We start from the raw sequence: 22,677 nt of genomic DNA, 5'->3' as shown, positions 1-22,677 counted from the left end.
CAGTGTGACCATGATCAAGTGTAATTCCTTATTTAAGACTGAGGAACCATAAACTTCAGCTAGGCTCAATAATTTTTCTGGCACATGTGCTATAGGAATTACAAAAATGCTCTAATTCTCCACCTCCCACCCCCACTCACCTCCATATCCACAACCCTAGTTATGCGAGTTTCTAATTCTTCCCTCAAAAGATGGGAGTCCAGGGGCACCTGGGTAGCGCAGTCTGTTAAGCGTCCAGCTTTTGGTTTCCACTCAAGTTACAATCTCAGGATCTGGGGATCGAGTACCACCCCACCCCTCCTGCCATATCAGGCTCTGCACTCAGTGCAGAGTCTGCTTCCGATTCTCTCTCCCTCTCTCTCCTGCTCTCTCTCTCAAATGAATAAAAATCTTAAAAAAAAAAAAAAAAAAGGGACTCTTGTTTCCCCACTCCTTGAATCTGAGCTTGGCTTTGTGACTTTCTTTGGCCAACAGAAAGCAGCGGAAGCGACACTGTCCCAGTTCTGAGCCCAGGCCTCAAGAAACCTGGAACGCTCTGCTCACTCACTGGGAACTCACCTTCACCACAAAGGCAAGCCTCGGCAAGCCTACTGGATGAGAGATCATGTGAAAGACAGCCCAGTCATTCCCACCATCCATGATTAAGGCCATCCCAGACCAGCCAAAATCAGCAAAATTTCCTACCTGACCCACAGCTAATCTTAGACAAGAGTAAACCCAACAGAAGCTAGATGAACTGCCCAGCCAACAGAGGGATATGTGCAAAAATAATAGTTATTGTTTTAAGCCACTGAATTTTTATTTTTTATTTTATTTTATTTTTTTTAAAGATTTTATTTATTCGACAGAGATAGAGACAGCCAGCTAGAGAGGGAACACAAGCAGGGGGAGTGGGAGAGGAAGAAGCAGGCTCATAGCGGAAGAGCCTGATGTGGGGCTCGATCCCATAACGCCGGGATCACGCCCTGAGCTGAAGGCAGACGCTTAACCGCTGTGCCACCCAGGGTGCCCCAAGCCACTGAATTTTTAGATGGTTTGTTATACAGCAGTAACTGATACACAAGATTAATTAAACTTAACTATTCAACTCAGATAATCGATTACATCTCTCTTTTCATGTTTTTGAGGAATTGAAGCCAAAAATTGTGAAATATTTTAATTTTGGGGTTTTCTGCAATGAGGCTTTAAAAGCAGACCAGGCAGGAACAGCTATATACAGAAAAGATGTAGAACCCCATCAAAGGATTTTACTTCTCTGACCAATACTACTGCTTGTTTTCAATTTAGAGTTTCTTTTGCAGCTCCACTGAGAAAGGAATAGCAGCTGAACTGAAAATCATTCATATTAGGATAGTGGGGCTGACTTCATATTGTAAAAATCTGGATTATTAGGTAAATGTTCAAAATGACCTGGGAGTCCTCTGTAAAAGGAAGAAACAAGTAGTTGATTTCTTTGTCCTTTTATCATTCTTTTCTGAAATATAGAAATTTCTCAGTATGAATAGTTTCTGCGAAACTTACCTATTCTTCCAAGTTCAGTAAGGATTTCATATTTTTGTTTGCCTACTATCTCTTACCTCCTCCAAGAGTCTTAAGTAACTAAGTTTTAGAAAATAGATAAAATAAGTATACATTCTATCTGCCCCCCCCATTTCTTCTGGGTAAGCATAAAAGGTTTAGTGACTTGAACTGGACCAGGCCTGTCCTGCTTTCTACCCTGTGGGGTTGTTCTGAGAATCAAGTGAGAGAAAGGAAGAAGAAAGTGTTCAGGAGGAATGTGACCTTGCTTGGCTCACCGCCCACAGTTGTTAGTCCCAGCCTACTCCAGCCACTCCTGGTCATGGGCTTGGCCTGTGCCAGCCAGCAGTGCGTGCCTGAGAGTGCCTGTTTCCCAGCACCTTCGCAGAGCGTGAGTATTAATACATTTTAAATATTTCAAACCTAACATTTACACAGGTGTGGTCCCAATTTTTTTTATTCCTTTTTATTAATGACAAGGGTTTTAATTCTTTTACTTCTGCATTCTTCATCTGCACTTTTCTACAGATCATTTATTCTACAGCTAAATTCATTTTTTCAAAAAAATTCATAAAATATATTTTTTAAAAACAGCAACATCTATATTCAAAATTCCCTTTTCATGGCCACTCCTGGGCATACTATATTATATACTGCCTTTAGCATTCTCTCCTTTTAACTCAGTTCTACTTGCCTATGTGAGAGTCCCTAATGTTACAATGTCTTAAATTTTTCATTACCCTGGAGAATATATTCAAGCTAGGTCCTGCCTTTTTTTTTTCTCTGTAGCCCTGGACAATAGCTACTTTACTCTTTAAAGCAAGCCTTTTCTTAGTGCCACCAGGCATTTCACAAATAAACTGATTTCTAATTTCTAAATCACAGGGTTTTCTTATACAAAACAACATTTAAAAAACCCAAAACACATATTATTAAATGTACACTATACCATCACTAACACTTTTTATTATACATAATAGTAAGTGTTGGTGAAGTTCCACCTTCAAGAGGTTTAAAATCTACATGGGATGGAGACTTAAAATGTTTCTCAACCACTATTACTAAGTCATGCATCTTAAGTTCTTTCCCAGCATAAGTAACACTGAAACGTATTCTCTTTTTACCCAATGTCATGAACTTGCAAAACAAATACCCATGTGAATTAAAATTTTAAAAATACGGGGCGCCTGGGTGGCACAGCGGTTAAGCATCTGCCTTCGGCTCAGGGCGTGATCCCAGCGTTATGGGATCGAGCCCCACATCAGGCTCCTCTGCTATGAGCCTGCTTCTTCCTCTCCCACTCTCCCTGCTTGTGTTCCCTCTCTCGCTGGCTGTCTCTATCTCTGTTAAATAAATAAATAAAATCTTAAAAAAAAATAAAAAAATAAAAAATAAATTAAAAAATAAAATAAAAATACATACCCATGTATTTCATACCTATACAATGTTTTACAGTTTTTCAAAGTTTGTTTACATAAATTACCTCATAAATTCACAAGCCTATATTAACAGGTAAGACAAGAAGAAACTGGTATAAAACAGGATTAAGAAATTTTCTCAAATATGGCTAATAGAAGTAATAGAGCCAAGGTCTGGCCCATGGCTACCTTCTATTTCACTAGAGTACTCTGTGCCCATAGACTTACAAATTACATACACACTGTGGTCACAGAAAGATGCACATTCCTCTTGGTAACTCTAACTGGTTGATAAAGGGCTTAACTCATATTGTGCTCTGAACTCATGGTTTTCTAGGTGGATGCACACTAGACTTCCACTGGGTTGTGGGAAACAATATTTAGCACCTCTATGTACATTAATTTTTAAATTATGGTAAGAAAAAATAAGCTTTACTAATACGTAAGGCACGAAGTGACAGCAATACATGTATAATTTAGAAATACACGATGGGGGTATATAGCCAAAAACTTTTTACCTGTAGGAGTACACAACCAAAATACTTTGGAGATTTCTACTACTAACTGGCTCAGACATCAAAAATACAAATAAATACGACAGAACAGAAAAACAGAAAAAATACACAGAAGAGGCAATTTACAGAAGACATTCAAACTGGCAACAAAGAGAGGAAAAGATGCCAAGCACAGCCAAAACCGAGAACATAAAATTCAAATGAGATATCATTTTTGTCCATTAGATTAGCTAAAACATTAAGTCTGGTAATACCAAATCCTGGCAAGAATAAGAGAGAGGATAATCCCATACACTGCCTGGTGTGAGGATAAAACGGTAAAGATTTTCTGGAAGACAGGTGGACTAACTGTAAACCACGAAGAGTAAAGCCATTCATCTGGATGTGACTATCAAATGGCTCCAGTAGACGGCCCAACTCCAATTCCCAAAGGCTTGCAGGAATGGGATGCACTGGTACCTGGGGCTTTGTGATTCATTTGCAGTTTTGCACAATGTGCCACTTTTTATCCCTTTCCTATTTTTTCTGTGACTAAACAGACTTAGTGAAAAAGAGTGGTTTTTCATTAATCTTATAAGTATGCATTTTAATAATTTCAACATTTAGACCCTACTTATGATGTACAGCAGGATTTTACTCTATCAAAAGCTAAAGTACACACATGGCTGAATCCTGCTATTCCACATTTAACAAACATTTTCTAAAAATATTTGCAAATAATCACAAAGTTTATGTAGGAGTATGTTCACAACACACTTGTAGAAATTGAGAAAAAATTAAAAACCTAAATGTCCAACAATAGGGGTATGGCCAAATAATCAAAGCATATTTTGTAGCTAGTGAAAAAACGGTGAATTATACCTACTAATATGAAAAGACCTAAGATATTTATTAAACAAAAAGTACATATAGTATAATCTCATTTTTAAGTACAATCTCAATTTTGCTTATATACCCACACATGAATGCAAAGAAAAGGAAGTACAGTATGGGGTGGGAGGGAAAAGTATAAAAGGAGACTCTGTACCTACTGTATCAGAGGAATACCATCTTCCTTTAAGTCTCCCTTAGAATGCAGACTGCTATAGTGCCTACTTGGAAATACTGCCCCTAATAATTACTGTCTGAATCACATGAGTTCATTCAGAGGTCAAGTTGACAACTCAGTCAAGCACTTAAAATCCCCCCCCACAAACACACATGCAAACGCATACACAGGTGAGACCTCTATCTGTCTATTTATCTACCTATCACTGATATCTTATACTACACCAACTGTATTAATTGTCAATATGAAACCAGGATGAACAAAAGCTTAAGACTCAATTTACTCAAGTACTCAAATGTCTTTAAACTATTCGGCCTTACACACAAGCTCATGAATTGCTTTCATTTTTTTAGGTTTATAGCTTTATGATATAAATTCAGACATTAAAAGATGGTAATTACAACCAGTATACCCAACTCCTCATCTAAGCCCTTACAAACATCATTAGCTTAGCGCAATATGCCTTCCTACTGATCCAGGAGTTGGTCTCCAAATTCTTCTGAATATAGGGCTTCAAAGTGCTACTGCTAATCAGAGTTGCGATCCTCATTTTAAGTTATTTACCATCCCTGGTAATCTATTACATCAATGGTCTGCAATGACCACACCTACTGGTATTCATAGGCTTGTACAGTCCTCTCCCACTTTTGATTTTGGTCTTGGTTTGTAACTTGCTTTGACCAACAGGACATGAGCAAGCACGATGTAGCCAAGGTTTTACAAGTGCTTGGGCACTAGGGCTTGTCCTCTTGAAATGTTTCCCCTTAGAAGCCAGCTGCCATGGGGCGCCTCGGTGGTTTAGACAGGTTAAGGGTCCGACTCTTGATTTTGGCTCGGGTCATGATCTCAGGGTTGTGCAATCAAGCCCTAAAACAGGCTCCGTGCTGAGCAAGCTCTCTCTCCCTCTGTCCCTTCCCCCAGCTCATGCACACACTCACGTGCTCTCACTCTCTCTCAAAAAAATAAAATAAAACAAAACAAAACAAAACAAAACAAAACAAAACAAAACAAAAGCCAGCTGCCATGGTATAAAGAAACTCTAGATAAACCACTAAGTGCTGAGAGGCCATGAGGAAAGAGACATTGGATATTCCAGCCACAACCTAATTCCAGCTGAATGTGTCTACATGTGTGATCTCAGTTACGCCACAAAGAACAGAAGAATGGTATAGCTAGGCTCCATCAACCCAAACAAAGGGGAGGAAACTATAAACCATTGTTTTAAGCCGGTAAGATGTGGGGTAGTTGGTTATGTAGCAAAAGATAACTAGAAAACTAATCCCTGTTCTAAACCATCTGCATCACTAACAACAATCCATGTAGATTCTCTATCAGTTACCTTCAAATTTCATCTGTCCAAACAAGAATGTAAACTGCAGGTAATGGAGAAATGGGGGCACTTTCATACACTCTCATATACTGTAGGAGAGAACAAAAATGTGTACAAATCTTCTAGAGAGCAACTTGGCAAAATGTTAAGGTACTGAAACTTTTAAAAAGGTCACATCCTTTCCCAGTAACTCCAAGTCTGAAAAATAGACATGCATATAAGAAAGTTACGTAGGATTTTTCTCACAGCAAAAAGTAGGAAAAACATAGCCATCTAAAAATAGAGAAGTGATCAAACAATTCTATGTCCACACGACAGAACACCTTAGTAATAAAGAATTTTCCAATGAATACATAACATGGGCATACACAATATAACTAATGGAAACAGTATTCAACACAGTCTTAGCAGTAAGACCCCCCCCCCCCGCCAAAATATGTGCATACAAAAAGTACTGAAATATTAATAGAAATTCTCTAGGCACAACAGGACTGGGTTATTTTTCCTCAATCTCCTTTGCTCTCGATGGCTGGTAAGCTCGGTTTTTTGGTTTCTTCTTCAGAATTCAACACTTCCACTCCATTCTCCCAGGTCCAGGCCTGAGCCATCCTGCTTACCTTTTCAATTACTCCTGCTGCAAGATAGGGCAAAGCTTCCTTGATGATCACTGATACTATCACTTCTCGGAATTCTGCAGATGCTCAGGTTCACCATCTTCCTGGCTCTAGGCACGCTGCACTATTTGTAAGGGAGGAGCAGCAGGCCTCTGATCTTGTAGTCTTTCACACCCTGCTTTCCTATGGTGAATTGGCCCTTTCTCTCTAATCACATGGTTTCTGGAAGGCTTGCCAATAGTAATTTTGGCTGCAGCCAAGGACAGAAAATTACTGAAGACCAGAGGGCCAGTCTTTGCTCCAGCAAATGGGCAGGTGATCTAAGGTGGTCAAAGTCCTGCCCAAGATTTTTAAAAATTATTTGGGAATAGAGAAGAAACCTTACCTTTTGGGTTAAAAAACTAAAAGGGTATTTGGGGCACCTGGGTGGCTCAGTCAGTTAAGCACTGCCTTCAGCTGAGGTCATGATCTCAGGGTCCTGGGATCAAGCCCCACATGGGGCTACCTGCTCGGTGGGAAGCCTGCTTTTCCCTCTCCCTCTCCCTCTGCTGCTCCCCCTGCTTGTGCTCTCTTGCTCTGTCAAATAAATAAATAAAATCTTAAAAAACAAAACAAAACAAAAAAAAACCCCAAAAACTAAAAGGGTATAGTTTGGGGTTGAGGCATAACTTTTCTGGTCAATGGTAGGAAGCTTTCTAAAGTGAAAAAAGGTAAGAGCTTTAAAGAATTCATTTGTGTCACTCCTGGAATTAATGTGGAAAATAGTTTGCTTTTGCTTATACTATTGACTTTGGGTCACTAACATTTGCAACAATAAGAATCCTGACTGGATGACAAGTGAGAAGCAGGAAAATGCCCTGGAATGTACAGATTTGGGTAAAGACCTGCTTTTTTTTTTTTTTTATACAATCTATAATAGGTCTTCATTTCAAACATCTAATTGTCTATTATGTGCCGGATGTGGGAAACATAAAGATTATTACGACTTCAAAGAGTTGGGTGCTTCTGAAGTTACTGGCCACTTCAGAGAATAATTCCCAAATAGCTGAGAGGCTACTCCTTAGTGGCCAAGGAGTTCTCCAACTGGCTCTAAAGCTTCTATCATCCGTACCTCATAAGGACTACTTTCTAGGTCTCTCAGGCTTCTATGGGATCCACTGATGTCTGTGTATCAAAGATTTGGTCTACATTCATTTTACTCATATTAGTAGAACAGTATGGACTTCAAGATCTCTCTTGTTCTCTAGAAGCCACATTGGCCTGAACTGTGAAAAGTTTCTAAATGGAAATGCCATGGCCAATGGCAAGATCTAGATTTCAGCTGCCTTCCAAGAGGCATCTCAGGTCCTTACATTACCTTGGCTTTGTCATGGATCAGGTCTACAATCAGGCCTCTAAGGAGATCCTTTCTGTTTCACAAAGAATCACATAAACCAAACTCACAGAAGATTTACTAATTCATATTGGGATAAATGTCACATGGAGAAAATATCTAAATTTCACAAGGAGGCAAATTACAAGGTTTCTGAATAGCATGGAATTGACTGTCGTCATCAAAGTTCAATCAACAAATATTTCTTGAGGAACTACTATGAGAAAAGCTTAGGCCAACGGACTAAAAATACAGCAATGAATAAGATTGCTTTTCATGAAGCTTACCTACCATACAGAGTGTGAGCAAACAGGTATTAAATAACCATAGCCTTGATTCTAACATGTACTTTTTAAATATACTCTTTCTGAAATAAGGATGGAGAGGTTTATTTAATATGGTCATGGCGTTCTCTTTTCCCCCTGAAAAGCTGCTATTAAATCAATGGTAACTGGTAATCACTGACAGCTTAAAAGAAACATGGTAATTATATAATTCAATATCTAATCATAATCTTGTTAAAAGCTAAGAAGGAAAAATATAAGGAGAGAAACTGATGGGGACCAGAACTTACTCTGGAAGGGCTCTGTTAGCTCTCCAAAATCTCCTCATACCACAGTAGTCAGAGTGACCCTTTCAAAGGGTGAAGTGGATTCATGTGCCTCCTCTGCTCAGATCTGCAGTGACACCCTATTTCCCTAAGTAACAGCTAATTACACCAACCAATGACATCCCCAAACAGTGCAACCTGTTAACTTCTCTGATTTCAACTCCTTTCTTCCCACACTCATTCCTCATCATTCTTCTCCTGATACACCATACCCAGCTCTATTTTTCTTACAGCATTTGCATATTATTACATACTATAAAAAGTACTTATTTACTAAGGCTTACTTTGATGTTCTGCCCCCCACCCCATTCCATTCCACAGAAGGATAGTTTTTTGATCTATATTTTGAGTGAGATACCTTAATCACTAAGGCACATTTAGGAGTTCAAAACCTGTCGAAGAGAATCGGAAGAAAGAATATATCCGTGAACAAGTGATTGGAAGACCTTGCCACTAGGATCGAAAATAATCATCAAAACCAGTTGGTGAGGCCTTGCTTTCTATTATTTACGGAGGGTAACTTCCTCCTGCAGTTTTTCTCCTTTTACTCAACTTCCAAACCACACCAATCCCACCCCAAGTCTTATGATATAGCAAAACTTTTACTCAGGTTATGGTCCAGTCTCAAGCCCAAGATGCTATTTATTCTTCATTTTTCGGATGATTTTGTACTGCTTTGTTCTGATCCACTCTGGGAATTTCACCACTGAACTTTCACAGGCAGGCTTATTTCTCATGTTTGTGAGAAAGTCCTCTACCAGTAACTCTCATATTGGGCCAAGTCCACTCAATATATCTGGTCAAAGCATGATGCATACTTCACAGAATTTATCACAGTCTACGATAATGTACTTGTGATTATTTTTATGGTCTCTCCCACAAAATAACGGTATGCTCCTTAAGAGCCAGGTCCATGTCTGTCTTTCAAAGCCTACAGCACCTGGCACACAGAAAATACCCTGTAAGTATTTGTGGAATGAATAATTGTATGGATCAATACAACATTTCTGGCCTGCATGTATATACGTATATAGTCTAGTCAACTAGGTAGCTGAGATAGGATTTTTTGGGGAGAGTGAGTTGTGTTTCTTGTTTGGGAAGGAGAAACAGAAGATATTGTTGGGAGTCCTTTGGAAAGGCCAATTTTAGCCACCTAGAATGCTATGGCCTCTCAACTAGCTCAAAGACCAACTCATGATCAACACTTCCACCTAGAGCTTCTCCCCGCCCTCCCCCCCCCACCTACTCCCTTATTCTGGTCAAGGGTACCAATCATTCTTATAGCCTCTCAGACACAAAGGCTTTGAGTAGCTTTTGACCTCTTTCTCTGTCAACCTCCTAGCTTAGCAAGACTCCTAAAGCCTGTCAACTCCTCTTTAATATCATTGATCAATGGTCTCCTTACTTTCCATTTCTGCTACTACCAACGTGGTACAGGCAACTAACTCTCAGATTATTATAGCAAAAGATCCAGAACTGGTCTCCTTCATTCCAGGTTTGCCCTTTCTAATCCATCCTGTCTATGTTAAAATCTCCTTAAACCCTTCACTTTACACTATTAATGCTATACCAAAAAGAATCTGCCATGGCAAGCTAGAAAGTAAGAATCTCAGCCTGACATTCGAAGGTCAGACACAATATAGCTCCAAACAGTATCCTAGCATTTTCTATGTTAACGTCACTCATCAGCACGGTAGTTCTCACTAGTCATCACACACATTATACACGTTCCCATCTGCATGAATTTATCCTACCAGTCATTTATATCAACCCATCAGAATTCCATCTACACCTTCAAGTCTAGCTCAACTCCCACATCTTCCTTCAAGTCTTTTCCAGACCGCCTGGTTTAATTTGCCTCTTCCTCCTGGGCTTTCTTATGACACCATCTGACAGACAACTAAGATCATTTTTTTTTTTTTTACACTATTAACTCCAATTAACACATACCCATATATACATGTAACTTGTCACACTTAACCCCAACTTACACCTCTTATGGAAAAGTAAAAAGGTCACAGAAGAGGTGCATTCTTCAACAAATGGATGATTTTTCCTGGACAGATAAAGGTGGCTATACAGGGATGTTTATATCTGGCTAGTCTCCAGGGCCTCCAACTCTCACTCTTCTAACCAATTTTATATTTTTCTACTCCTCATTTTTCCCCTTCCTAAACATATACCAGAGCTTTGAGAATAAGAAAAACTAAAAAGGTCTACCACATTAAAGTGAAAAACATTAAAGAAATCCAAAAAGTGTTCTCAAAATGCAACAACCTCAGTTGTGGGGAAGCCTCTCAGTCCCAATTAACTCCTTCAAAGACCAGAAGCCAACATCATCGTCATCATTGACACCACTTATTTAGAGGTTGACTGGATGCTATACACTAAGCTACACACAGAAACCACAAAGAGACACTAAGCAGGCCTGGTCCTGGCATTGGTCCTGGGGCTAAAAAGAAGGACAATGGAATTCCACGATAAAATCCACTAAGATTGGAAGTCCCAGCTTCCCAATCTTGAAACTCTAAATGCAATTCATCATTGAAACTTTCATCTGTCACAGAACACTCCACTTTTCCTTTAAGAAGATACTATTTTAAAATTACATGTTTGTTCCATTTTTTGTTTTGTCTATTTCTACTACTAGAGTATAGACAGACTCCAGGAAGGCAGAGTCTCCCCACTGTATTGCAAGCACCTGGAACAGTGCCCATCATTTACTAAGTACTCCTGAGAAATTGTAAATGAATGACCAAATTCTAAGACCCTGTTAATATAATACTAGTCACAAGATTTTTAGGGGGTTAAACATGCTTTTATTTGTAGGTTGGCCTACTAATCTAAGCACCATACTTGCTTCTATGAAATGATACCTGTAGTCCCAGACAACCCACAAGATTTTTAGGGGGTTAAACATGCTTTTATTTGTAGGTTGGCCTACTAATCTAAGCACCATACTTGCTTCTATGAAATGATACCTGTAGTCCCAGACAACCCACAAGATTTTTAGGGGGTTAAACATGCTTTTATTTGTAGGTTGGCCTACTAATCTAAGCACCATACTTGCTTCTATGAAATGATACCTGTAGTCCCAGACAACCCACTTATGGAGAAATACATATTATAGGGCCTCTTTTTACTGCCCAGTATTTTTAGGTATAGAGGGGCTTTACTGCAGAAATCTTAATTTGAATGCTAGTGACCAGTAGTGAGGCTATATGACCTAGAATAGGCCCTTAACCTCTTTAAGCTTCAGTTTCATCATCTGGGGAAAAAAAAAAAAAGGAAAAAAAGAACAATAAGAGGCCACTGTGAAGATTAAATTCTTCTAATGCCGTGCTAAAGGATCTAGTACTAAATAAGTCCATGGTTCCCCACCATCTCCCTCTTTTAACAAACTGCCTGTTTTTTCCTATATTACAGACTCCTTGAAGGTTGAAACCATAGTTCATAGTTGTGTTGTACCTAATGAATTAGCATAAACTGCTTCACACACATTAAGAATCACATATTATAGTCTAAAACTCTGTTACAAATATAAAAAAGAAATATAACATCCATGAATTGTTCTGAAGCATTATATTGCTATACCCAATTACAATATTACAGTATTAATGTACCCAACAATTTTAAATATCAAATATATAGTAATATATTCTAAGATTCTTGGTGGCAGTTATGTTACATTCCCTATCTCTGCTCATAGTTCAAACTAGGCTAATCTATGAAGAAACACATTTTTTTTTCTCACTTGCAACCTTAAATGGCTATGTCAAACTAGAATTCCCTTCCCTGCAGGTTGGTTTGAAATTCCAAGAACACATTAGATCCAGCTATCGCAGGTACTAAAATGAAACTTCATTAGTCAAAAATCAAACACTACTCTATTTGCATATCTAAGAAAAAGTTCCATTTTCAGAACTTAAAATTTTAAGTCAAGAAAAAAAGCAATATGAAAATATAACCTGACAAAATTTACATACTACTTTATTACCCTGCAAAGACTTTTTTTGATTCCCAATTCTGCCGCATAAGACAATGACCTTTAAATAATCAGAACAAAGTTTCGCACTGTTCAGAGAGCATTGTTTGAAGATTTACTTGGCACTTTAAGTTAGCCATCTTAAAACTTTGAAGCACAAAGGAATAGTCAATGACACATCCATTTTAAGCTACCATGACCTGTCATTACAGAGTCATTAAGCAGTAATTTCAAGGAGTAAGCAGAAAGCTTTATAACTTTCAAATATATTAAGATTATCATCTGTACTTCATAAGCTAACTTATTTGGATATTTAAAGCCATACTTCATAAATTATAAAATTCACTGATAATTTTCTGCGTTCTTCCTAAAGATAAATAACATGAATTAACTGTTAAAAAGCAATATGGAAACCCCATAATCAAATTCAAACACTGTACATATGTGTTTTTACACATACACGTGATAGTTTCTAAGCTGGCTAGCTTAAGGTATACAGAAAAAATACTCAGAAAAAAATTATTTATCTTTATGATAATTTCCAAATATTAACATTTTTTTGGACAAACTGATTTAAAGTAAAATACATTCTCCATATTATATATTCTTCTGCCTAAATGTAAACTTTTATTAAAGAACCAATTTCAAAAATTACATAAACTGATTATCCAATTCAAATCTGTACAATTCTTAACTCTGATCAGGTCCTTTGCTGACATTAGCACTATTAACTCTTTTAATGCAGCTCTCCAGGGAAGGTATGTTACGTACGTTACAAAGCACAAAATGCAGCAACAGAAAGAAAGCACACACAACTCTGGCACTACACACTTCACACTCATCTGTGGTTATCTATACAAAGTTTAAAATAGTTGGCATGACAGGAAACCTAAGGAGCTTTCCATATTTCCCACATCATGTCTTCTTGGCTCTTGAGTTCATCATTTTGTAGACTATTACAAATTCCCAAAATATTATAAAACCCAGAGAAATTTAAAAATGGGATGGAATTCAGAAGTTGCCATTTCCAGCCAGCCTAATTTAAAGGCATGAAGAATGAGCTCCATGGTCTTTAAGAAAGTCAAGATACAACCCAGCTGTTATGACTTTACCCCCACTCCAATCCTCTTTTACCTTACCACCCCCACAGATGCAATGGTCATTACTAAAGTATTATCCAAAAGTATTATTCTTTTTGGTAGTGTGCCATTTTGAACAACCACCAACATTTGTTCAGAAGAGAAATAATCTGAGAGTTAAATGTACCTTTGTGAACAAAAGTAGAAACTCAAGTTCTTTAGGTCTTTCTTCTTGCTAAGGGAACCTCCCAGGAACACCAGATTAGGAATAGCAGGAGGGTCAACACGTCTTTTATTGATCTTTCTATCTGCCCTCTTCCCATGAGAACAAAACCCACCCTGTTCACTATATCACATCCTTTCTTATAATTTGATCAATAACCTCCTTTCTTCATCTAAGAACCAACAATGAGAAACACATCCACCAACATTAATCATTTCCTACTTCAGACTCCTATCCTTTTCTTCTCTGAACACTCTAAATATAGTTCATGTTCCTGCTGTTTCTCATCTTGCTGTCTTTGCAGCCTATAAGTTCCAAAGGCATGTTTCTGTTGTCTTATTATGTGGTGTGACAATGGAAATAGTAATTCTTCTGACTACTTCCATGATTAAAATGAGATTCAGACATGATAATATACGTGAAAACACTTGGTAAATTGCAACGTTTTAAGGTGAAAGTGTCCCTATCATATGAGAATGATAAAGCATCTCTAATTGTTCATGTACAAGTTAGCGAAAAATTTCTAGGAAATTACGGCCTACATTAGCGACTTAACTAATCTTAAAATAAATTAGTCTGATACATCCAAAAAAAAGTAGTAGCACCTAACATCCAGCAAATCACGTATTTGTCAGTGATCGTTTTAACTTCAAAGAAGTTTAATAAATGATATATTTCTATAACATGCTTAATTTCAGAACAAATTACTTTCATAATATAAATTACTACTACTTTCAGACACAATTATTGGTGCCTAATATCACATGATTAAAACCCAGGAATTTAAAAATGTCATCAGAATTAAAGTAAAATTATTATAGCCTTCTTAATATTGTCCTCATTTTCCTGAGGAACTTACTTTGGCATGACACTCAAAGAAGATTCTAATTTGTTTAAGTCAACATAAAAGAAAATCTAATCAAAATGGCTAGAACAAAAGAAAATTCTGTCTTTCTAACAGCTCATTCTGAAATAAAACATTTTCAGCCCACACAGAATAACATTTTGTACTATCAAATAAATGTTCATCTAAGAATGTACACATTCACAGGAATTACAATATTATTGAGAATTATAGTGTTACTCTTATTCTTATAAGATTAACTAGGCTTAATGTAAAGTAAAACTATACTGGATAAAAATAAAACTCTATTGAAAAAAAACTTTCTTCAGAAATATCAATACTACATTCAAAAAAAAAAAAAGAAGCATCCCTTTTCATGGCAATACAGACTCACTTTAATACAGGATGAAAATAGCCACTAGGAAAATACTTGGTGACTCTGCACTTTACCAATGCCTTTATTTTTTAGGCCACCTAATCATGTACAGCACAATCTCCAAATAAAAGATGTAACTGAAAAATATCCAGAGAAGAACCACATCAAGAAATCCTCCATGCCTGGATCTTACTTCTGCCTTCTCTATTTCTATATCCAAATGCAATCATTCCTAATACCTATGAATATCCCTTGACATTTTACATAAGTATCACTCTGAAAAATTTTGAAACCATACACATAATTATAATTTAATGGAATTATGGTGTGATCTTAAAAATATCACTTAGTAAAATACCTTATTGGGCCCAATGAAATAAAGGTGACTTTAGCTAGGTATCTGTTATTATTAATAAACTATTGACATCTCAACCAAATCTTGTATTTAAACATTCTCGTTCTAGCTTCAGTTCCTTAAAATTAAAAAATTTTTAAAACAAGCTTTTAAGTAAATAGTTTCTAATTTAAAACGAAGATAAAACCACCTCTATTTTCCCCTTGGGAGGTAAAAAAATTTCCTACCTACTGTTGACCTTAAGCATTGTATTTGTCTCCAAGTACTACCAAGTGAACATGGAATAGAGATTAGTTCAATGTTCTATAGAATTAAAAGTCAGGACTGACTGGTCATCCTCCTTTGTAAGCTCTAGTGAAAGCCTTTTATTCAATCACAAACAACCATAAAACATTTGTATTTTAAAGACTTAGATATATTTAAATAAACTAAGGTAAATTACAATGCTCCAACAGATGTTTGTGAAATAATTACTATTTATTTGTTTGTTTTTACTTTCAGCCCTGTCATTGTTCATCCAACTGTAACCTAGCTTCGCATCACTTTTGCTTCTTATTAAGAGCTCTAGTCAAAATACATGAACAGAATTTACTTTAAAAGAAAAAAAAAATATGGTAACATGGTAAGACATAATACTATAATGCTCTATCACCCAGGACCAAATATGTAATTGTGGCCATCAATGATCTAATTTCCAAATGCACAAATGTCCAGGCAAATAACATAAGAAAACTATGAGTGTCATCCTTCCTCTCAAAATTACAAGACTATATAAAGGATAAAGTCAATATTATATGATGAACCTTAAAAAATTATGATTATATCTAGAGATCAACTATTCAACTGGAAATTACAACATTCAAATTACCAAGGAAAAAAATAATAATTAAAAAACTCACTTTATATAGTATCTTGCACCTTCAAAAGTATATGCTTCTTCCCAGCCGGTAGGCAAATCTAAAAAACATATATTTCACAATTAGTATTACTTCAGTGGGATAGCAAAATAAGTATCAATCCATTTTAATTATTTATTCATTTTCATGATCAGTTATTAAGTAAATTTCTAAAAAAAAAATGTTGGACTGGTAACAAAACTCGTAGTCAACAAAATATCATTTTTGGGAAAATGGCGATTCAAATTTAAAGCCACCAGAAAAGAATGAACAATAGTAGAGATCATCTTACATGATTATACACTTTAATGATCAGTGAAAAGGAACTACTCTCTGGCATCCAAAAAAAGCAAGGGAAGCCTTCTAATCCTAGGCAAAATACCCATGATGGTTGGCCAAAAAAAAAACAAAACAAAAAACAAAAAACCACCTGCATTAAAGGCAACACCTCCTTCTTAGGTATACTGTGTCTATTTAAGACCATACCTTTCAGCTACATAAATGAATCCATCCAGAAAGTGTCACTGATGAGAAAGAACTTCCTAAGTACTTAATTAGGGGAAAAGAGCTCTGACATCACATACTCAATACATGTATGTTTCTACAGACTTTGCTTTAAGAGATGTCAAGTTTCAAGTAATAAACCTGGAAACAATTCAAGGAAATGATGATCATTTTATGTGCTACACATTACAAATGACAAGTGGCTTGGATTTAACCATGATATCTCTCTGAAATAAAAATCAATGATGTGTGTACGAAACCACAAAGTCAAAGCAAAGTAAACCAAACCAGAAAAAAAAAAAAATCATGATCGTGTCTTAGAAATAAATTTAAAAAAAAGAATAAAATTTTTCTGTAGTGTGAATGTTATCTAATCTGTGGAGGTAAACAGGATACAAATTCATATTACACATAACCAAAATAAGCATGAAATAATTCCACAAGATGATCAGGCTAAAAAATTTAAATACCATATTGTCTTTTGTGAAGTAAATTTATTATCCATAACGCAAAGAGGCCATGAGAATTGAAATATATATGCAAAACACTGAAAGCTATACTGAAGTCAGAGATTGCAGCGGGGAGTTAAGAAATATGACAGTGTGTTAGTCAGAAATGCCTTAAAAATGTAACCTCATCATGCTTGCTACACCAGCTTTCCCCTTCCTCCTCCACCTTTTTGCAAATTTGGAAATTAGTCACTTCACTGAACTCCAGAATTTAATAGAAAAGGCAGGCTTGTTCAATATCCTGGCAACTCTAAGAGACTCAGAATCTCAGAGTTGGAGAGAAAGTATCCCAGAGGGCAGCTCTGAAGGACTGCTGAAGCCAGCCTCACCTTCGACCCAAACAATTCTCAAGCCTTTCCAATTACCAGAAATAGAGGCAGGCCAGTAAGAGAACACATGTTACATTTCAAAGACAAACAAGTTTCACGAATGTAAACAAAGAATGACAAAAGAAAGCCAGACCAGCACTGAAGCTACAACCAACCTTTCTCCAGCTCAACTCAGACTCAGTATTCAAACAAGCTAGTAAAGGCACCGAGAGATCTGCTTCCCCGCCGACCCTCTCCAATTAGGGCACAAATGCCCACACGCGGGACACCCCCGAGCACACCCACCGCCTCCTGGCGGTCCGTGCAACCTCTGTGCTGCTGCCGGGGACTTTGAATCTCGCCGGCCAGCAACTGCAGCTGCGAATGCCTCCTCCGGCTCCGGCTACTGCTCTGGTGGCAGGAGGAAAAGGGCCAAGCGTTTCCAGAACCATTCACTGTCACACAGAGGATCGCAGCACCCCCAAACTCCTCTCCTCCTCCTCCTCAATCAGTCACCTACCCACAAGTCCCACCTAGGAGGAGGAGGAGGAAGCCGCACGACTGGAGGCAGCTGTCCGGGGAGCGGGGAGAAGATGTGGATACCATTATCCCGGCGGACGAGTGCCAGGGTCCCGGGCAGCAGGGAGGGGAGTGGAAAGGACTTCCTAAAGGTTGAAAGGGGGTGAGATCAGGGGGCCGGGGGTGGTGGTGAGAGGATTCAGGAGTGGCTGCGGGAGGAAAAACTCAGGATCCCAGATTCCTGGGAGAGGGGAGTCGGCCTCCCTGGGGGCGTCGGGCGGGGGGGAGGAGGTGTCCAGGTTGGGAAGCGGGAGAGGGCCCAGGAAGAGGGCGCCGTCTCCAAGTGGCGATGAAAGGCTAAGGAAAGAGAAGCGTTCAGAGACTCGAGAGAACTCCCGCGGCGGGGCTCCCGCCGCCCCTCTTTACCTGCGGCCGCCCCCGCCGGCCTCCGCCCCACCTCGCCGCCTCCCGGGGACAGCGGCTGGGGCAGGTTGCGGGGAGGCGGGCGGCCGGGGCTCTGCCGCCTCCTCCCGGCGGAGCCCAACTCCGCTCGGGCCCGGCCGGGCTCAGCGTTACCTGTGCTCTGCCGCCGGTGTCCGGTAACCACGGCCTCGCCGGTGACGGGGTGCAGCCAGGTGGTGCTCTTCGCCTCCTCGCTGCAGGGATGAGAGAAGGGGCAGAGACGGAGCGTGAGTGGGGGCGCCGGAGGAGCCAAAGGGGCTGAAGCGGCGCAGACCCGGCTCCCTCTTCCTCTCCCGCCAGCCTCCCGCACCCTCCGGTCCCCCGCCGCCCCCTGTTCTTTACTTGATGAAGAAGACTCGGCCGCCCCTGGTGATCCCGTAAGTCCAGGACCGGGGCAGAGAGCAGATCCACTCCAGGTTCAGATCCGCCGCCATGTCTGATCCCCAGCCGCCGCCGCCGCCGCCTTCTCCTGCCTGCCGCCGCGGCTGCCGAGGGAGGAGGGAGCAAGCGAGCGAGCGAGCGAGCGAAGGGAGCGAAAAGAGCGCGGAGCGAGCGCGGCCGGAGCGCGCCTCCCCGGCCCGGCGCGCCCCCGCGCGCGCCCTACCCCCTCGGGCGGCGCCCGCCCCGCCGCCCCGGCTAGGTCGGGCCCGCGTCGCCGCCCCTCCGCATCTTTCGCCGCCGCCGGCCGGCCGCCCAGCCGCGCGCTCGGGGGATGGGCGAGTGGCGCCGCGCCCCGCGGCCAGACCCCTCCCTCGCGCCCCTCCTGCGCTCCCCCACCCCGCCCCGCCCGAACGAAGGTTCCGGGATCGATTAAAAAAAAAAAAAGAAAGAAAGAAACCGCGTCCTGCCCCCAGGGCTTTGCCCGAAGGCTTCCCAGCCTAGAGCAGGAGTCAAAGGGAGCGTAATCCCTGCGCCCCAGATTGCTCTCTCTTTAGAACAACAGGAACACAGCAGCTGAGCTTTGTTTTTTTTAGAGCTATTGGATATCAGAGATTTTTAAAAAAATACATATATATCTCTTTAAAATAGAAAACTGTTTTATTAAAGCACACGGAAGGCTTTTCCTATTTGTGTTTTGTGTGCCAGATATCAAAGGTTGGACTAGTTACCGTGGGCCCATGAAATATGAGTAGATTCAGACTTGACAAAACAAATTTGCCCCTTCCTAGGCCCCTTCAATCATATAATGTTTTGTAAAATAAAACCTTGATTTTTTCTCTTATTTTTTTAAGATTGGCTTATTATCAATCTGGATTTCTACTTTCCCCTATCTCCCATAAATTACAATGATGGCCAACTTTATAGAGTCCTTGCAACCGTGCACATTTTAAAATCCCCACAACAACCCTGTGATAATCCCCATTTTACAGATGCAAAAAATGAAGTTTAAAGAAACAATAACTTGCCCAAGGTCACAGAAGTAAGTGACAAAGCCTGTATTCAAACGAGCTCCAGATTTTAAAAAGTCTATTTGTATAGCCACCTTGCTGTACTTATTAAGTCTTGTTTACTCTGTACCCCACCCCTTTTTTGTTCCTTAAACAAGCAAAGGGCAGATTTCAATGCAACTGAGATCTCCCCTGACACCACCTGGGAGTACTTGCCTCTTTGTCTCTGGTCCTCTGCCACACTTGAAATTGTTTATGCATCTTTGCAGCAAGATGACTCATTCCAACAGGATACACAGTTCAGTAATAATAGTACTACTTGATATTCCTATAACACCTTTTCTGACCAGTCTTGGGTGCCTCCTGAAACTTTATCTCATTCATCTTTCCAGTAGCTCAAAGAAGCAAACCATCTCTTTAACATTTAAGGAAACTAAGGCACAGAAAGGGTAAATGACCTTGGCCAAAGCCATATCCAGCAAGTCAGGTGGGGCCTGGATGAGAATGCAGTTTCATTGGACATTTTCTCTCATACTCTAATTCCCCAAGGCCAGGCTGTCTTTGGTGAAAAGAAGTCTGCAATTACTGCTATAATTTTCCTGTCCATCTGCATACACAGGGAAAAAAAAACATCACTTTAATGTTTTCTCTTTTGGTTCCTTTGCATTCTCCTCTTTCATTTTGCTACTTATTACTTCTTGACATCTTATCTCCTGCCCAGTCTCTGGAAAAAGTGCCTTTTTTTTTTTAAGTCAATGAATAACTAGCAGGAAATGTTCCACATTACCATCAGTGGTCACTGGTTATTACATAGCAAGAAAATCGAGCGCTATTGGCTCTATATTGTGCTATCACTAGAAATTAAAAAATCCAAAGTGAATCTTTCTAATACCATAATAACTTCAGAAATCTACTGTTAGTCCAGCTATAGTATTTGACTTTTTCACTGTGTACTTTAAAGAATTCTTTAGGTTAGCCATGTATTGTATGGGGATTCCTTTTAGTGGTGAATCTTTGATTTTACAAGATTCATTAGTGCAAGGCATATTTCAAAAAGTGATAGAGATTCATTTAATAAAAATGTGTATCTTGGGATGCCTCTGTGGGTTGAGTGTCAGACTCTTGATTTGGGCTCGGTCAGGTCATGATCTCCATGTGGTGGGATCAGGCTCTGTGCCCAGCAGGGATTCTGCTTGAGATTCTCTCCCTCTCCCTCTGCCCGTCCCCCCACCAAAATAAATAAATAAATCTTTAAAATGTGTATCTTAAGAAATCACATTCACAGTGTTTAAATGGTAACCTAAAATCTTAAGTACAATTCTATAGGTCCCCAAGTTTAGGAAAGCAGCAAATAAAAAACTAAAAGATACGCGTACAAAATGAGGCATGCTTCTGATTTGGGGAAATAATAGCCCTCATACCTTCAGGGAGCCAATAAAAGCAGCTTCATACATTAGAATGTTGAGTTCTCTGGATGTTCATAACTTAGAATGTGGAGTTGTCTGCCTTTTAGTTGTATGTTCTTGTGTGTCTCCTTCACTGCAGGAGGCTGGGAGTCATGTCTTCCCCATCACTGAATCCTTCCTAACCTTGACTCAGTACTCAAATGGTGATTGAATTTTATTTTCTTCCCAGTGTCTCCACCTTCCAAAGGAGTGATTTCCCAATAACATAACCCCTTTTTATCACCCCGTACCTCTTCAGTAACTGACTCAGACCTAACCTCATATTTAACCTCTGCTTTTTATTGCATTTTTTCCATATTTCTATACTATGAGACTATTTAATTTGTCATGTCATGATCTATCTTTTTGAGGAGTATTATACTATGACTATTGCACCTTCTCTGAAAAAAAAAAGAAGAGGTTTCCAAAGTACTGAGCACTAAAAATAAACATCACTCCATTGATATGTAGAGGACAATCTTTGTCCTAAAGAGCTTCCAGTTCAAACAGAAAAATACACATGGTGATAAGAAGAACTCAAATGAAAGTTTCTTAAAATATGTGAAAGGAAGAAGAACAAGGTGACATCTAGGAAAACAGCAAACCAATTTTCCCCCCTTTTTAATAAAAGAGAATGAAAAAAGCATGAACTCTGGAAAGTAGAGACTCTTGAGAGAGAGAAAAATTCTCTTACTATCAAGAAATATCTTTCATACATATTAGTGTTTTTTAAAATCTGCCAACAAAGTTTTGTGACTTTGATTAGGTTGTCTCTCCAAATATATTTGCATAACCTTATCTATTTTGTTACATTTTAGTTCACGAAATTAAAAATATTGCAAACAGTTCCTTTAACGAGTCATCTGTAGAGTGTTCTAGATCACAAAAAGTTATAAGGAAGGGCAAAATAGAGGATCCAATTAGCTTAGTGGAAATCTAGGCAGAAAGGATGGCAATTGAAGATCTAAGACAGGGAAGAAAAATAATATTTGGAACTTGCTTTATTAAGAATTTTTTCTTCAAAAATTTTAATTAATTAATTAGTTAATTAATTTTGAGAAAAAGAGAAAGCAAGGGAGAGGCAGAGGGAGAGGGAGAGAAAGAATCCTAAGCAGACTCTATGGCCAATGCGGAGCCAGGCACAGGGCTCGATCCCACAGCCCTGAGATCATGATTTGAGTCAAAATCAATTGGGACACTTAACTGACTGAGCCACTAAGGCACCCCAGAGATTTTTTTTTTTTCTGTTAAGGCATAAATTGATAAGAGAGTTATGGATAAAATTATTTCACTCATTCATTCAACAACCATATATAGGCTCCCTGCTATATATGGTGCAGCTGCCATTCTGCTTGGTCA

At 39.2% G+C, this 22,677-nt stretch overlaps 1 protein-coding gene across 6 annotated transcripts in view; it reads right to left on the bottom strand.

Annotated features, from left to right (window-relative positions):
• The window catches only part of PLEKHA5 (pleckstrin homology domain containing A5), a 237,530-nt gene extending 218,552 nt beyond the window's left edge, over positions 1-18,978 (bottom strand). For 3 of the 6 annotated variants that reach the window (XM_040642198.1, XM_040642200.1, XM_040642197.1), the window contains exons 1-3: positions 18,828-18,978; positions 18,600-18,679; positions 16,187-16,244 (exon numbers count right to left, since the gene is read on the bottom strand). In XM_040642198.1, the coding sequence (XP_040498132.1) occupies positions 16,187-16,244; positions 18,600-18,679; positions 18,828-18,919 (230 nt within the window). In that variant the 5' untranslated portion in view covers positions 18,920-18,978. The remainder of the gene's footprint in view (positions 1-16,186; positions 16,245-18,599; positions 18,680-18,827) is intronic. The other 3 variants (XM_040642201.1, XM_040642196.1, XM_040642199.1) reach the window with 1 other exon arrangement.
• Positions 18,979-22,677: the final 3,699 nt, after the last annotated feature.

Source organism: Ursus maritimus, unplaced genomic scaffold (assembly GCF_017311325.1).
Source record: "Ursus maritimus isolate PB19 unplaced genomic scaffold, ASM1731132v1 scaffold_26, whole genome shotgun sequence".
Lineage (NCBI taxonomy): Eukaryota > Metazoa > Chordata > Mammalia > Carnivora > Ursidae > Ursus > Ursus maritimus.
This window is presented reverse-complemented; position numbering and strand designations above follow the sequence as displayed.